Source organism: Microcebus murinus, chromosome 1 (assembly GCF_040939455.1).
Source record: "Microcebus murinus isolate Inina chromosome 1, M.murinus_Inina_mat1.0, whole genome shotgun sequence".
Classification (NCBI taxonomy): Eukaryota; Metazoa; Chordata; class Mammalia; order Primates; family Cheirogaleidae; genus Microcebus; species Microcebus murinus.
Genome location: NC_134104.1, coordinates 120,094,820 through 120,113,258, shown reverse-complemented (window position 1 = coordinate 120,113,258; position 18,439 = coordinate 120,094,820). Strand labels below are relative to the sequence as shown.

The window sequence follows — 18,439 nt, the reverse complement described above, 5'->3', positions numbered from 1 at the left end:
CTCAGCCTCCCTCTTGTCCACTCACAGCAATCACTAAAGCACCTTCTGAAACTTTAAAATTCAAGAAAATAACTTGAAAATTGCTGACATAGAACATAGGTAAGAACCTGGTAGAAAGTAAGAAAAGGCCATGGTGTAATCAGAATTGCCCTCATGAACCCTGGCATTTTCACTCAGTGCCTCTTGACTCTTGATTTAAGAATAGTTTAAAAATACTTGGTTTTCTGATTTTTCAACCCAAGATATATTTCAAACAAAAAATCGGAATAGGAAGAAGGAAGAGAGGATAACTAGAATCAAGCACACTGATATCTAAAAGACTTCAAAGGTAGTCAAGAGAGTAAGGAAAAAAAAGAGGCATTAAAACTCTAAAAGCACTCCAGTCTGGAAATAATTCAGGATAAGGGCAGTAATCCCCAATCCCATTACCAGATTTCAGCTGAGATTGGTAATTTATATAAGTAGCACAGTTTCTATATTTACTTATCCAGAAAACTCACTTATATGAAACAGCTTTCACTAGTACAACCAGATAAATGAAACAGAAGTACTGTATTATCTCAGATCTACCTGAGGTTTCTTCATCCTGGAGTTATGCCACAGCTGAGGTTTTACACAGTGCCATAACATGAGGGTTGGGAGTTACTCCTGAGATATCAGTCATCCTTGGCTAGAAAATCCCTTCAGATCCAGAGGTCTTTGCTTTTTCTGTGCCATATGTCAGACCCCAGAACTTTTGGTGAAGACAACCATAGCCCATCTTCCTAGATGTATACACATGTATTTTATCCTGAGGTTTTAGCTGCCTCCCTAGTGGTGTTGCCAGGCAGCAAGATCCCTTTGCTCTTGGCACCCACAGACTTCTTCTTACACAGTCTTCTGACACAGAGTGATCTTCTAATCTGTAGAAATCCTCTGTCATGTTCCTTTATGTTTCCCTGTCTCTGCCCTCAAATCTCCTTCCCTGTGCTGTCTACTTCCCTTCCCAGTAGGTGTGGGCTTCCTACTTACCACTCAGGGCAGAGAAGAGAAGAGGCTTAGAAATCTTCATAGCTTTTGTGGCACTGTGTGTGTTGTAGGTTTAAATGCAGGGTCTACAAGCATTTGGTCTAGTTGACCTTTGTTAAGGTTAAAGAGATCTCCAACAGAAAGCCCACGTAAAGAGTATTTCTATCTAGGCCTTCCTGTGAGAATCAGTTACATATCAGTATTGGATCTGTTTTTACTACAGCATTCTTCATAGCCTGAGATACTACTAATATTCTTAATTTCAAGTCTAAATATTTGGTTTTCCTAAATAAGCAGATCACAAATTTTTTGAAGCTAAGATCTGCCTTTCATTTCTGTTAAATATACATCATTGCTTTAGCTGTTCCAGTAAGTCCTTGTTGGCTGTTAGTAAGGGTACCTAAAGAAAGGCATAAAAACACATTGACATAGTTGTTTGGTTTTTTTTTTTAATTGTATTAATGGCTGCCATCATTTTTAAAAAGATTTTTGCTGAAATATACAAAAATCACCCAAATCACAAGTGTACTTACTATTCGATGAATTTTCACAGTGTGGGCACATCTGTATAAGTAGCACGCAGATCAAGAAACAACATTGCCAGTATCCCCAAAGTCCCTCCCACTCCATCCCAGTCACTGCCAGCCAAGGGTAACTGCTGGTCTGACTTCTAACACCATATGGCATAGATTTTTTAATTATAGTAATAATTTTCCATGTTTAAAATATAAAGTTTGGTTCTGATTTTATTTCACATTCAAGGACTTGAGGCTTCTCTGAATTGACATGATGGTTTTGATTATCCTTAGACTTATTTGCTTTTTGGTTTTGTTTTCCTCAAAAAAAAAATACTCATGAGAATGGGAATTATTAATAGTTCTTTGCATTTAATCAAGACAGTTATACCTGATGATATCCAACATTAAACATTCCTGTTTATGTTTTGTAAAATCTCATATATTCAATATAGAAACTATATTGGTATTAAAACAGTAGGTTCTTTATCTGCTCCCTGTCCTCACTACCTCAATCCATTCTTTTCTGTGCTCTGACCCTGAAAATTTTATGTTTTGGGCTCTCTGACTAGCTTCTGGTTGAGTCTAGTCAATGGGAAGCATTGCCAGTATATAGGAGGGCAGAGGAGAGGGAAGTTGGCATTTCTTCCCCATTCTCTGCTTCAGCATAGTAACTATATCTCTTTATAACACAGATTCTGCTGGACAGCCTCTTCTGCATGGTTCTGGTGCGTGCCAGGCTCCCATAACTCTCCTCCTCCCCTTATTCCTTTGGCTCTAAGAATTGTAACAGTATCCTACTGTTGCTAGCCCTGGGTGCCTCACCATTCCCTTGTTAGCTCCCTTAATGCTGCCCACACTCTACATGTAGTCCCTTCATGAAAGGTTCATATGGTGAATTCTTTTTCTTGCAAGGACCCTACCCTGAGAGATGGAATTCTCAGTTTTATCAGAGCTTTAATGTAAGCTTTGATAGAAAAGTAAATTAAGTTTATACTAAGAACTATAACAACAGACAACAACGAACAGACAACAGACAACAACGAAACCATAATTAGGAGTTAATGGACATTTATACTTACCTTAAAGCTAAGGAGAAATTTTATTTTTATTTAAGTAGACTTGTGGAGTTTTCTGGTAAAAGATGACACATTCTCCTTTCATTCTTTCCCAAACTCCTCTGAAGTTAAAGTATTAGAAATTAAAAAGTAATAAACCTATGGAAATGGATGAAATGGTAGAGAAACAGGAGATTTAAACATATTTCTTGAAGATAGAAAGTGAACAGCAACAGGCTAAGGAAACCACAACCCAGAATGAAGAGCTGTATGTGGGCTGTGGTGAAGTGAGCTTCTCTGCTCATCAGAGTTCCAGGGTGGCTGTAAACTCAGGGTTGGTGGATCTGATGAGAAGTATTAGAAATCGGAATTCATTGAAGGTTGGTGTACGGAACAGTTGACTCCTTTCCTGGTAAAGGCAGCCTGACATTTACTTACAAGCATAAACAAACTAACAAAAATGATAAAGTATGCTCAGGATTCTAATGTGACAGTTGCAGATTAAAGCTCTCCCTGTTTCTTTGTATTTTGGCAGTTGTGGGGTAGGTCATTGGAGGTCCCACCAGTTTACTCTAAAACAATGCCAGGCAGTCATCACACCCAACCTAAATACAAACAACTTGCAGGCAGACCTGGCACTCAAGAAAGATACCTATTGAAAAATAGACCTACTTATATTTCACCAGAGGAAAATTATATGAACTACCTTGTCCTTCTTAAAGATAAATGGACACCAGGGTATATGAGGAAAACCATAACCATGAAAGAGAAAAATCAAGGTTAAGAAAAAACACAGAAAAACTGACTTAGAAAAAAACAAATCAAAACAAATTCAGGAAACAGAAAAGATGAGAATTTTAAAAAATTAATTACACATACTGATATAATTAAGGATTAAATGGGAGAAGGAGCAAATCTGTGAAGAAGAATTCCAAATAATTTAATAAATACCACATCCCCAAGGAGGGGATTATAACTCTCCACTTCTTAACAGCAGAGTGGCTGTACATAGTGATTTCTAGGAGACCAGGGGAGTGACCGTACAGTGGAGGAACCTGACAGACACTGCCTCAGTCTGGTAAGCAAAGTCAACACCAACAGTCATAAATCATGCTGATAATATGTACCCTTGTTAGGATATGATACAATAGCACATTACCTCTGCAGTCTGTCTCCCAAAAATCCATAAGCCCAGTCTAATCATGAGAAAAACATCAGATAGATTTCAATAAAGGCACATGCTGCACAATACCTGACCAGTACTTATCAAAACTGTCAAGGTCATCAAAAAGAAGGAAAGTATAAGAAACTGTCCACAGCCAAAAGGAGTCTAAGGAGACATGACAACTAAATGGAATGTGGCATCCTAGATGGAATCCTGGAACAAAAAGACATTAGGAAAAACTAAGGAAATGTGAATAAATCATAGACTTTAATAATAATATATCAGTATTGGTTTATTCAGAACAAGTGTACCATACAGTAAATGTAAGATGTTAATAATAGGGGAAACTGGGTACAGGATGTATTGGAATGCCCAGTACTATTTTCTCAAATGTTTTTTGTAAATCTAAAACTGTTTTAAAAAATAGTCTTTTTTTGAAACATAAAGAATATTAAAAAGATGATATAAAATAATCCATAAAATAAGAATAATCTTTATGTCCATATACAAAAATCAACTCAAAATGAATTAAAGGCTTAAATGTAAGACCTTAAACTGTAAAACTACCGAAGGAGTAAAGCTTCTTGACATTGGTCTGGGCATTGATTTTTTGGATATGAACTCAAAAGCACAGGTAACAAATTTTATTCCACTTATTTAATTTTATTGCACTTTGGTCTGAGAAGATACATGGTATAATTTCTATTTTTTTAATTTGTTGGGACCTGTTTTGTGGCCTAGGATGTGATCACTTTTAGAGAAAGTTCCATTAGCTGATGAGAAGAATATACATTCAGTATTTTGGGGGTAGAATATTCTTTAAATGTCTCTTAGGCCCATTTGTTCTAGAGTTCTGTTTAAGTCCATTGTTTCTTTGCTTATTTTCTGCTTGGAGGATTTGTCCAGTTCTGTCAGTAGGATGTGGAAGTCCCTGGCAATTATGGCATTGCTGTTTATCATTTTGTTTAGATCAAGTAGGATTTGCTTTATGTATCTGGGTGCTCCTGCATTAGGTACATAAATATTTAGGATTGTTAAGTCTTCTTGTTGAATTGTTCCCTTCACCATTATATAGTGACCATCTTTGTCTGTCTTTATTTTTATTGACTTGAAGTGTATGTTACTGATATGACTAGGGCTATGCCAGCTTTCTTTTTGGTTTCTATTTTCATGGAATATTGTTTTTCATCCCTTTACCTTGAGTCTGAATGAGTCCTTGTGGGTTAGATGCATTTCCTGCAGACAGCAAATACTTGGCTTGTATTTTTTTTATCCATTCAGCCAGCCTATGTTTCTTCATTGGGGAGTTCAGGCCATTCACATCTATTGAAAGAATTGATATTTGGGATAGATTTCCGTTCATACTGTTGGATGGACTCTTATTATTTTGTTTTACCTCTTGAGATATCTGGGCTCTGAACTTTAGCTTTTGGATGATTTTACACCGGTGGGTGTCTATTGTGCTGATAACTATACAATGCAAGTCTGAGTACTTTCTTTTTTTTTTTTTTTTTGAGACAGAGTCTCACTCTGTTGCCCTGACTGGAGTGCTGTGGCATCAGCCTAGCTCACAGCAACTTCAAACTCCTGGGCTCAAATGATCCTCCTTCCTTAGCCTCCGGGTAGCTGGGACTATAGGCATGTGCCACCATGCCTGGCTCTTTTTTTCTATATATATTTTTAGTTGGCCAATTAATTTCTTTCTATTTATAGTAGAGACAGGGTCTCACTCTTGCTCAGGCTGGTTTCGAACTCCTGACCTTGAGTGATCCTCCCGACTTGGCCTCCCAGAGTGCTAGGATTACAGGCATGAGCCACCGCACCCGGCCTATATTCTATTTAAGTTATGGTTATTCACCCATGACTTTGGTTCTTCTTTCTTAGAAGAACTGGCATCCATAGTCTCTAGTCAGCCATCTTCATATGCATTAAGTTCATGCCCAGCCATGTCTGAGTACTTTCTGCAGGGCAGGTCTGGTCTTAACAAATTCCCTCAGCAGTTTCTTGTCTGGGAAAGTCTTTATTTCTCTCTCATATAAGAAACTTAGTTTTGCAGGATACAAAATTCTGGGCTAGCCATAATTCTGTTTTAGAAGACTGAGGATGGGTCTCCAGTCCCTTCTGGCTTGTAAGGTTTCAGTTGAGAAGTTTGCAGTTAGTCTGATAGGTTTTCCTTTGTAGGTTACCTGCTGTTTTCACCTTACTGCGTAGGAGTGCCTCTTTTGTGTTTACTTTGGCCAGCCTGATGACTATGTGTCGTGGTGACTGCATCTTCACAATGAATCTCCCAGGAGTCCTATGTGCCTCTTGTACCTGGATATCTGGATTTCTAGGGAGGCCAGGGAAATTTTCCTCAATTATTCCCTCAAATAAATTATCCAACCGTTGTGTATTTTCTTCTTCACTCTCAGAGATTCCTATGATTCTTATGTTTGGCCTCTTTACATAATCCCCCGTTTCTTGTAGTTTTTGTTTGTTCCTCGTATTTCTCTGTTCTTTCTCTTTGACTGATTTGTGTAGCTCATAGGTGTTCTCTTCAAGCTCTGAGATTCTTTCTTCATTCTCATCTAGCCTATTCTTAAGGCTTTCCACTGTGTTTTGTAATTCCTTGAATGAATTTTTCATTTTCAGAATTTCTTTTTGGTTTTTATTTACTACTTTGATTTCTTTAGAGAATTTTTCATTCATTTCCTACATTGTTTTTATGGTTTCCTTGAGTTGGTTTCTATTTTTTCTTGGATTTCATTGAGCTTTCTTAAAATCCATATTCTAAATTCTTCATCTGTTATTTTAACCATTTCATTTAGGTTGGTATTCATTGGTGAAAAGTTATTGATTTCTTTCAGAGGTGTCCTTTGGCTCTGATTTTTCATGTTTCTGGAGTTCTTTAACTGATTCCTTCTAATCTGGCCTTTTAATCAAGAGCTGGGGGTGCTAGGGCTGGCTTATGGCCCTGTCTCCAAGTTCACAAAGATCGATCCCTGACCATGTCGGGGAGAGGAGTGCTGGTCCTGAGTTGCCTTTGGGGTATTTTACCAGGTTTATTGAACCTCTTGGGTTACCTCTGACCTGTTGTCTTCACCTCTTCCCAATGGCATGTAGTGAGTTTGGTCCCCCAGCTTAATCTCCAAGCTGGTGGATTATACTTATGGGTATGAATCCTCCACTCCCTAATTGCTTGAGAAAAGACTTTCCCAGACAAGCAAAAGCTGAGGAAATTCAATACTCTAGACTTGCCCTAAAAGAAATGCTCAATAGAGTCCTTAACCTAGAAGTGAAAGGATGATATTTAACATCATGAAAATGCACAAAAGTTTAAATCTCACTAGTAAAACAAATACAAGTGAGGAAGAGAAAGGATTCAAATGATACTACTAAAGAAAACCTACAAACCACAGCACCAAACAATAAGAAAGGAACAAAGACTATACAAAACAATCAGAACACAATTAACAATATGAGAGGGCAGAAAACCCTCACATATCAACAATAACCATGAATATAAATAGAATAAATTTTCCACTTAAAAGATACAGACTGGCTGCGTGGACTTTTTTTTTAATGATCCAGTTACATGCTGTCTGCAAGAAATGCTCTTTACCTATAAAGACATATTGACTGAAAGTAAAGGGATGGAAAAAGATATTCCACACAAATGGAAAACAGAAGTGAACAAGAGTAGCTATATTTTTTATATCAGATTAAACAGACCTTAAGTCAAAAACAATTTTTAAAAGACAATGAAGGGCATGGTATAATAATAAAGGATCAATCCAATAAGAGGATATAATAAATTTAAATATATACACCCAGCACTGAAGCACCCAGATTTATAAAGTACATATTACTAAATGTAAAGAGAGATAGACTCCAACACAGTAATAGTGGGGGCCTTCAATGCCCAACTCTCAGCATTAGACAGTTCATCTAGACACAAAGTAAACAAAGAAACATTGGATTTAAACTGGACTTTGAAGCAAATGGATCTAATAGACATTTACAGAACATTTTATCCAACAACTGCAAAATACTCATCCTTCTCATCAGCACATAGAACATTCTCCAGGATAGACCATATGTTAGGCCACAAAACAAGTCTCAACAAATTTTTAAAAATCAAAATCATATTAAGTATCTTCTCAGACCACAATGGAATAAAACTAGAAATCAATACCAAGAATTTTGGAAACTATACAAATACATGGAAATTAAACAACATGCTTCTGAAGTACCATTGGGTCAATGAAGAAATTAAGGTGGAAATCAAAAAATTTCTTGAAACAAATGAAAATGGAAACACCACATACCAAAACCTGTGGAATACAGCAAAAGCAGTGCTAAGAAGGAACTTTGTAGCAACAAATACCCACATCAAAAAAGTAGAAGGATTTCACATAAATAACAATGTACCTCAAGAAACAAGAAAAGCAAGAACACACCAAAAATTAGCAAAAGGAAAGAAATAATAAAGATCAGAAGAGGAAATGATGAAAATGGAAATGAAGGAAATGAAGGAAAAACAAGACCCAAATAAAATTAGATATGAAAAAGGAAACATTACAACTGGTACCACAGAAACACAAAAGATCATCGGAGACCATTATCAACAACTTTCTGCTAACAAAGTGGAAAACCTAGAGGAAATGGATCAATTCCTGGAAACATACAACCTACCAAGATTGAATCAGGAAGAAATAGAAAACCTGAACAGACCCAGGAATGAGTAATGAGATTAAATCAGTAATAAAAAGTCTCCAAACAAAGAAAAGCTCAGGACCAGATGGATTCACTGCCAAATTCTACCAAATGTATAAAGAACTAATACCAGTCCTCTTCAAACTAGTCCCAAAAATTAAAGAGGGGAGAATTTTCCCTAACTCGTTTATGAGGCCAATATTACCCTGATGTCAAAACCAGACAGACACACAATAAAAAAAGAAATTACAGGCCACTATCCCTGATGAACACAGATGCAAAAATCCTCAACAAAATACTAGAAAACTGAATCTAACAGAACATTGAAATATAGTACACCGTGATCAAATGGAATTTTTACCAGGAATGTGAGGATGGTTCGGTGTACATAAATCAATAAATGTAAGGCATGACATCAATAGAATGAAGGATGAAAATCATATGGTCATCTCAATAGATGCCAAAAAAGCATCTTATAAAGTTCAACACCCTTTCATAATAAAAACTCTCACCAAACTAGGCATAGAAGAAATATACCTCAACATAATAAAGGCCCAGACAGATTCACAGCTAATATCATACCAAATGGAAAAAAGATGAAAGCCTTTCCTCTAAGAACAGGAACAAGACAAAGTGCCTGTTCTCACCACTTGTATTCAACTAGTACTAGAAATCCTAGCCAGAGCAATCAGGCAAGAGAAAGAAATAAAAAGCATCCAAATTGAAAATGATAAAGTCAAATTGTCCTTCTTTGTAGATGACATGATCTTATATTTAGAAGCCCCCCCCAAAAAAAACTCCACCAAACAAACTCTTAGAACTGATAAACAAATTCAGTAAAGTTATAGAATACAAAATCAACATACAAAAATCAGCAGCATTTCTATACCAATAATGAAATAGCCAAAAAAAAAAATCAAGAAGGCAATCTCACCTGGGCATGGTGGCTCATGCCTGTAATCCTAGCACTTCAGGAGGCTGAGGTGGAAGGATCACTTGAGGCCAAGAGTTTGAGACCAGCCTGAGCAAGAGCAGGACTTCATCTCTATGAAAATTAAAAATAAATAAAAAATCCAGGCTTCATGACATGCGTCTGTAGTCCCAGCTCTTGGGAGGCTGAGGCAGGAGGATTGCTCAAACCCAAGAGTTTGAGGTTGTAATGAGCTACAGTGATACCAGTGTACTCTAGCCCAAGCAACAGAGCAAGACACTGTCTCAAAAGAAAAGAACACGAAAGAAAAGAAAAGAAAAAGGCAATCCCATGTACAATAGCTACAAAAAAATAAGATACTTAGGAATAAATTTAACTGAGAAGGTGAAAGCTTTCTACAATGAAAACTACAAAACACTGGTGAAAGGAACTGACGAGGACACAAACAAATGGAAAGACACCCAATGCTCATGGATCAGAAGAATTGATATTGCTAAAATGACTATACTACCCAGAGTGATCTACAGATTCAATGCAATCCCTACCAAAATACCAGTGTCACTTTTCACAGAAATAGAAAAAGCAATCCTTAAATTTATATGGAACCACAAAAGGGCCAAAGTAGCCAAAGCAATTTTGAGCAAAAAGAACAAAGCAGGAGGCCTCACATTACCTGACTTCAAAACATATTACAAGGCAATAATAACCAAAACAACATGGTGTTGGTACAAAAATAGAGACATAGACCAATGCAGCAGAATAGAGAGCCCAATCATAAAACCATCTACCTACAACCACTGATCTTCAACAAAGCAGACAACAGTATACACTGGGGAAAAGAATCCCTATTCAATAAATGGTGATGGGAAAATTTAATAGGCACATGCAGAAGAATGAAATAGGACCCCTGTCTCTCACCACTTACAAAAATTAATTCAGACAAAATTAATTAAGTCTGGATAACAGACTTAAATGTAAGGCATGAAACCATAAAAATTCTAGAAGAAAATGTAGGAAAAACTCTTTTAGATACTAACCTAGGCAAAGAATTTGTGACTGAGACCCCAATGGCAATTACAGCAAAAACAAAAATAAGTAAATGAGATTTGGTTAAACTAAAAAGCTTCTGTACAGCTAAGGAAGTAGTCAACAGAGCAAATAGAAAATCTACATAATGGGAGAAAATATTCATAAAGTATATATCCAATAAAGAGCTAAAATCCAGAATCTACAAAGAACTCAAACAAATCAAGAAAAAAAAACAAACCTTAAAAAGTGAACAAAAGACATGAACAAAAGCATTTTAGAAGATTTGTCTATCGACAAATGGCCAACAAACACAAGAAAAAATGCTCAACGTTACTAATCATCAAGGAAATACAACTTAAAACTACAATGGGTGCCGAGCACCGTAGCTCACACCTGTAATCCTAGCACTCTGGGAGGCCAACGTGGGCAGATCGCTCAAGGTCAGGAGTTCGAAACCAGCCTGAGCAAGAGCGAGACCACATCTCTACTAAAAAGGGAAACAAATTAATTGGTCAACTAAAAATATATAGAAAAACTTAGCCGGGTATGGTGGCACATGCCTGTAGTCCCAGCTACTCGGGAGGCTGAGGCAGAAGGATTGCTTGAGCCCAGAAGTTTGAGGTTGCTGTGAGCTAGGCTGACACCACAGCACTCACTCTAGCCCAGGCAACAGAGTGAGACTCTGTCTCAAAAAACTACAATGAGATATCACCTTAACCTTATTAGAATGGCTTTTATTAAAAAGTCCAAAAACATAGATGCAGAGAGAAAGGAATGTTTATACACTGTTGGTGGGACTGCAAATTATTACAACTTCTATGGAAAACAGTATGGAGATTCCTCAAAGAACTAAAAGTAGGCCCATTCTTCTAAGTGAAGTATCATAAGAATGGAAAAGCAAGCACCATCAAATTGGTACTAATTGAGCAACACTTATGTGCGCATATGGAGGTAACATTCATCAGGTGTCAGGCAGATAGGAGGTAAGAGGAGGGGATGAGTATATTCACACCTGATGGGTGCAGTGTGAACTGTCTGGGGGATGGGCACTCTTATAGCTCTGACTTGGGTGGTGCAAAGGCAATATATGTAACCTAAACGTTTGTACCCCTATAATATTCTGAAATAAAAAAAATTAATTAAAAAAACTAAAAGTAGACCTACTATTCAATCCAGCAGTCCTACCACTGGGTATCTACGCAAAGGAAAAGAAGTCATTTTATCACATTTCATCAAAAAGTCACCTGCACTCAAATGTTTATTGCAGCACAATTCACAATTGCAAAGATGTGGAATCAACCCAAGTGCCTATCAGTTTATGAGTGGATAAAGAAAATGTGGTGTATATGTATATACCATTATACCATGGAGTACTACTCAGCCACAAAAAGAAATGAGTTAATGTCTTTTGCGGCAATTTGAATGAAACTGGAGATCATTATCGTAAGTGAAGTATCTCAAAAATGAAGAAACAGACACCATATGTACTCTCTAATAATTTGGAACTAATTGATGGGCACAAAAATAAGTAAAAATTATTGGGAATCAAGAAGGGGATAGAAGAGGGGTAAAAACCTACCTAACAGGTACAATGAATGCTATTTGGGTGATGGGCACACTTATAGCCCTGACTAAAGAATTATAAAAGCTATCCATGTAACAAAAAATTTGTACCCCCGTAATATTTTGAAATTTTTTTTAAATCCCTAAAAAGAGAAAGAAAGAAAAGAAACTAATCTCCAAACTATGTAGCTACATATTATATGACTTCAACTCTGTGACATTCTAGAAAAGGCAAAACTATGGAGACAGTAAAAAGATGAGTGATTGACAGGGGTTAGCAGGGAAGGAAGAATGAACAAGCAAAGCACAGAGAAATGTTAAGGCAGAGAAACGACTCTGTAATGCCATAATGGTGGGTACACATCGGTATACATTTATCAAACCCACAAAGTGTATAATACCATGGGTGAACCCTAATGTAAACTGTGGACTTTGGATAATATGTCAATGTGGTTTCAATTATAACAAATGTACCACTCTAGTGGAGGATATTGATAATGAGGGAAACTATGCTTGTGTGGGCACAGGGTATATTAAAAGTCTCTGTACCATCCACTCTCTGTACCAAGTCTATTTTTTAAAAGAGGAAAGCAAGAAAAAAAGAGTTTTATACAACATGGTGACTATAGTTAATAACATTGTATTATAAAACAGTATAAAATAAATAAAATGGGCAAAAGATGTGTATAAACTTTTTTCAAAGGAAGACATACAGATGGCCAACAGATATATGAAAAAATGTTCAACATCACCTATCATCAGGGAAACCACAGTGAGATACCATCTTACCCCAGTTAGAATGGCTATTACCAAAAAGACAAAAAAATAACAAATATTGACGAGGACATGGAGAAAGGGAACTCCTCTGCATTATTGATGGGAATATAAATTGTTAGTACAGCTACTATGGAAAACAGTATGGCGATTTCTTTAAAAACTAAAAATAGATCTACCATATGATCTAGCCAACCCACTATGGGTATTTATCCAAAGAAAAAGAAAGCAGTATATCAAAGGGGTACCTATACTCCCATGTTTATTGCAGCACTCTTCACAATATCAAAGATATGGAATCATCCTAAATTTCCATCAACAGATGAATGGATAAAGATATCCATATCTTTATGGATATATATAGATCTATATATCTACGTATCTTATATCTATATATGTATAAATATATATACATGATAGAATATTATTTGGCCATAAAAAATAATGTCATTTGCAGCAACATGGATGGAACTGGAGGTCATTATGTTAAGTGAAAAAAGACAAATATCACATGCTCTCACTCACATGTGTGAGGAAATCACAGGGAGGTAGAGTGTGGCATGATTGATACCAGAGACTGGGAAGGATGTATGGATGGGAGGAGGGATGAAGACAGGTCCGCTAATGGGTACAAATATACAGTTAGATAGAAGGAATAAGTTCTAATGTTTGATAGCAGAGTAAGGTGACAATAGTTTACAACAATGTATTGTATTTTTCAAAATAGCTGGAAGAAAAGACCTGAAATGTACCCAACACATAGAAATAACAAATATTTGGGTGATGGATACCCTAAATACCCTGACTTGATCATTATACATTCTATGTAGGTAACAAAATTTCATATGTACTTATGGATAAGTATAAATATAATGTATAAGAAATTAAAATTAAATAATAAATGGTCCAAGAAACCAGAAAAAATATATTGAGAATAAAAAAAAGAAGTGTAAAGATCATCGGTGAACTGTGGGACAACTTCAAGCAGCCCTAACATATACATAGATGGAGGAAGGGGTGTTTTATAATAAAGAATTTTTCAAGTCTTTGTCCCAGGTTCCTGGGACAGAGATTTTAAACCCTTGGAATTTTTTAAATGATAGGAATATCTTTGTTTTTCCTGGTGGGCCCTGGATACTTTCAGGATGGGGACTTGCTATACCAGAATGGCCAACTATGTGACTAAAGTTGGGGCTTTTAGCCAGGTGATACGACCTCAGCTCCTTCAAGGGGAGGCAGCCTAGAGATTGAATTCAGTATAACATGGCCAGTGATTCAATCTATTATGCCCTCATAATAAAACACCAATAAAAATTCTGAACACTGAAGCTCAATTGAGCTTCCTTGGTTAGTGATACACAACAATGTGTTGGAAGGATGAAGTTGTGAGAAAACAACCTAAACATCATTTGATAGGTAAACAGATTATGTATATACAGTGGAATATTATTCAGCCTTAAAAAAGGAAATCCTGTTATATACTATAACATGTGTGAATCTTAAGGGCATGGAAAGGGAAATAAGTCACAAAAAGGTGAATACTATATATTTCCAATTACATGAAGTATCTAAAATAGTCAAACTTAGAAAATTTAGGGTGGTTGCTAGAGACTGGGGGAGGACTAAACTGTTGTTTGGTGGGTATAGAGTTTCAGTAATGCAGGATGGAGTGAGAGGATCTGTTGCACAATAGTGTGCATGTGGTTAACAGTATTGTACTGTATTGTTGGAAACTGTACTGTATTGTTGGAAGGGTGAATTTTATGTGCTTTTTCTGCCACAATAAAAAGAAAAGAAAGTTGAGTGGTTATATTAGTATCAAAGTAGTATTTAGAACAAATACTGTTGCTAGGGAATAATAAAAGGATCATTTCATCAAGAGGACATAACAGTTCTAAATGTTTATGTACCTAATAATAGACCTTCAAAGTGCATGAAGCAAAATCTGATAGAACTGCAAGGATAAATACACAATTATAGATGTCCATACACTGTTCTTAATACTCAATAGAACAAACAGAAAATCAATAAGGATATATAACACTTGAACAACACTTCAATCAACCTGAACTAATTGCCATTTATATTACACTTAACCCATCAACTTTCCTTTTTTGTGTGCACAGAATATTTACCAAGATAGACCATATTCAGAGCCATAAAACAAACCTCAATAAATTTAAAAATATTCAAGTCATATGAAGTTTGTTTCCTGACCATAATGGAATTAAATTAGAAATCATAGCAGATCTTTGAAAAATTCCCCAATATTTGGTAACTAAATAACTCTTCCAAATAACCCATTGGTCAGAGAAGAAATCAAAAAGAAAATCAGGAAATATTTTGAATTGAATGAAAATGAAAACATAACATTTTTAGGATGCTACTAAGGCTGAATTTAAGAATGAGTTTAGCAAGGTTACAGAGTATGTGATCAATATACAAAAATCAGTTGTCTAATATACTAACAACAAGTAATTGGAAATTAAAATTTAAAAAACAATATCATTTGTCATACCACCCAAAAATATGAAATACTTAGAGATAAATCTGACAGAAGATGTGTAAGCCCTATATGCTGAAAACTTTAAAACATTTCTGAGAGAAATTAAATAAGATTTCTATAAATGGAGAGAGATGTCATGTTTTTTATGGGTGGGAAGACTTGATATTGTAAAGATGTCGATTCTACGATAAATTTGATACTTACAACCATAGGAGTGTTTCATATGCTCTCCTTCTAAAAAATAATTAAAGTCAGCCAGTATATATGGGAATGAAATCCAAAACAGAATGTTAACAGTAACAAATGAAATGAACCACATTGAAGAGGAGGATGGAGGAAGAAAAGGAAAGAACCAGGCTAACTTTGGAAAACAATATTTAACTATATACTGTAAAATTAAGACAAAAGGAGCTATATACAAATACTGTACTGTAGTTAGTAAATTTATCACTTGTGTATGTGTTAGCAATTCTTTTACTATAATAGGATTGAATAAATAGGTGAATATATTGCAGATAATGAATGCCCAATTTCTCAATGTTAGTAAAAGAAGTTACAAAGGAAAGGAGAAAAGCTAGAATGAACCTTGTGGTGTTAGATTAGAATGAGTTATCTCTATGAATATTAGTTTTTAATATATATACAGCCAGATTTAGAAAGAAAATAGATATGTGTATGTGCATGGATTGGTGCACATACATCTATTTCCTAGTTCTGCCTGCTAAGATGGCCTAGTAGTAATGGGCACATGTTATACACATAGATTTGATTTCTAAATACCAATCTCCAGGGCTAGGGTGAGGAAACTACAAGATAAACCTGGACCATCTTATGATACCAGAAAATATGGAAGTGCCCGCAAAAGGACACAAGGGTATGTCAAGAGGACACAGAAACCAACCTGAAGGAGCTCCTAATGGCCAAAGCTAGATCAGTTTGAGCAAAAAAATAAATAATGGTAGTATAGCATTACTACCCATATGATAAATATACATGAATCTGTACTGATATAAAGTGAACAAATATATGGGAGAGAAGGGACTGCTTTTCCCTATAGAAGAATTCTAATAAATGTAGACAGAATGAGGAAAATACAAAGTCACTATTAAACACTATAACATAAATGTTGCAGTCATGATCGACCAATAGATGCTAAAATCAGTGGACAAAAGTTTGAGAAGAAATAGGATATTGGCATAGTCCCCAAGTATCTCCCCCACGGTATTTATCAGTTATTAAGGGAAAATAGATAACTTTACGGTGGAGTACACAGCAGACGTCATTTGAACCAAGTGTAATCAAAATTAACATCTCCAGATACAAGATAGATTGATAGCACATAGCACCTGTATTATGTATGCACTGAAAAGGACACAACGTCACTTCTGTCATATTCCTGCTGAAAATGTGTAGCCCTAATCAAGTCATGACAAAACATCAGACAAAACCAAATTGAGAGACATCCTATAGAATAAATGACTGGAACTCATTAAAAGCATCAAAATCATGAAAGATAAGGAAAGACTGAGGAACTACCACAGATTGGAGGAGACCAGTGAGACACACAAACTAAATGCAGTGTAGGATCCTCGAACAGAAAAAGACATTGAGGAAAAACTGGTGAGATTTAAGGTCTGTAGTTCAGTATTTTATCAATGTTCATTTTACGATTATACAATGGTTTGTGAGTTACCATTAGGGGAAGCTGGGAGAGAGGCACAGGAAATTTCTCTACAATATTTTTTGTGAGTATAAAATTATTTCCAAATTAAAACTTAAAAAAATAGTAAGGACCACTGGTTTGAGGCTATGTATTGGTAGTTATGTATAGCTAACTGCTCTGAAGAAACAAAGAAAAGAGGTAACTGATGTCTATCCATTGGTGACTAGCCAATATTAATAGGTTCTATCTATGTTGGCATTGCTACTTCCTTTGGTTATTAAATTAATAGTAATTACCTCTGATAGTTTCTCTAGACTCATTCAAAGTGCTTTAAAAATCTAATTAGAAAATAAAAACAGTATTTTAGGGTTTTCATATTCTAACAGTCTTCAATAAGAACAAGATACTAGATTTAGAAATGAATCCTAAATTGAAATAAAACAGTTTTGTCCACACAATTATTATGACAAAAACTGATGGACATTAGCTGGCTCACACAACTTAACATAGGCAGATTTCAAACTACTTGGCTACATGTACTGTTTTTTTCAAAAATTTCTCATGTTTCTGTAAAGTTAAGAAAAAGAATCATTCTCCTGGGCTTATGTCTGTCACATCTTTTCTGTGTAAATATCACTTAGCAACCTCTACCAAGATCTGTGGGATGAATTTCCCTGACATACTTGATGTGTTAGAATTATAACTGCATACCTCTAAGACATTTGAGTCACAAATCACCAAATATAGCTAAATTAAAATTTTAACTTTATTAAAGTATACTATACATACAGAAAAGCACACACGTATACTTGTAATAAAACTTGAATTTAATAAAGTATTAAATAAATTTTAAGTGCATTGTTCAATATTATAAAATAGCAAGATTGCTCAACTGGTAATGTATTATATAGGAAGTAAAAAATTCTGTAGGCATAATTGTTGGATGTTTGTTAATTTCGTTTTGGTTTTGATCTTTTTCAGGATGTGGTGGATACACACCCTGGTCTTACGTTCCTGAAAGATGCTCCAGAATTCCACTCCCGCTACATCACCACGGTAGGCTTACTCCTCTTTTTTCTTAATGTAACTCTGTAAGTCACCTTTTAATCACTATCTGGTGTTCAGAATTTCAGATATTTATGCAAAAGCTAACATGGGCTATAATGATTATTTTTAACTGGAAAGAAGGTGAATAAACTTGAATTATTTATATCTATTTCCCTTCTTATTTATGCCCAAAGGAGTCTCTTATATATGAAATTAAAGTAATATACTCATTCTGTCTGGCCCTATGAGGTATACCTTTTGCTGTTATGAATGTTAATATCCAGTTGATCTTTAGTATTTCCAAATAAGACTGAAAAGAATTTTTGACAGCCTATCCCAGAAAAAGATATGTCTCTAGTACTTCAAGGTTAGAACTGGAAATGATGAGAAATACCTTGTGTATAATCAGAAGGTAAAGCATGTAAGAATTTAAAGTAACATAATCGCAATCCCCTGTTTTGTGAGGTGCTCATACTTCCTGTTTC

General features: G+C 35.5%; 1 protein-coding gene across 3 annotated transcripts in view; it reads left to right on the top strand.

Annotated features, from left to right (window-relative positions):
• The window catches only part of PPP2R3A (protein phosphatase 2 regulatory subunit B''alpha), a 148,141-nt gene that overhangs the window by 72,053 nt on the left and 57,649 nt on the right, over positions 1 to 18,439 (top strand). For all 3 annotated transcript variants that reach the window (XM_012787771.2, XM_012787769.3, XM_012787773.3), the window contains one exon: positions 17,889 to 17,963. In XM_012787771.2, the coding sequence (XP_012643225.1) occupies positions 17,889 to 17,963 (75 nt within the window). The remainder of the gene's footprint in view (positions 1 to 17,888; positions 17,964 to 18,439) is intronic.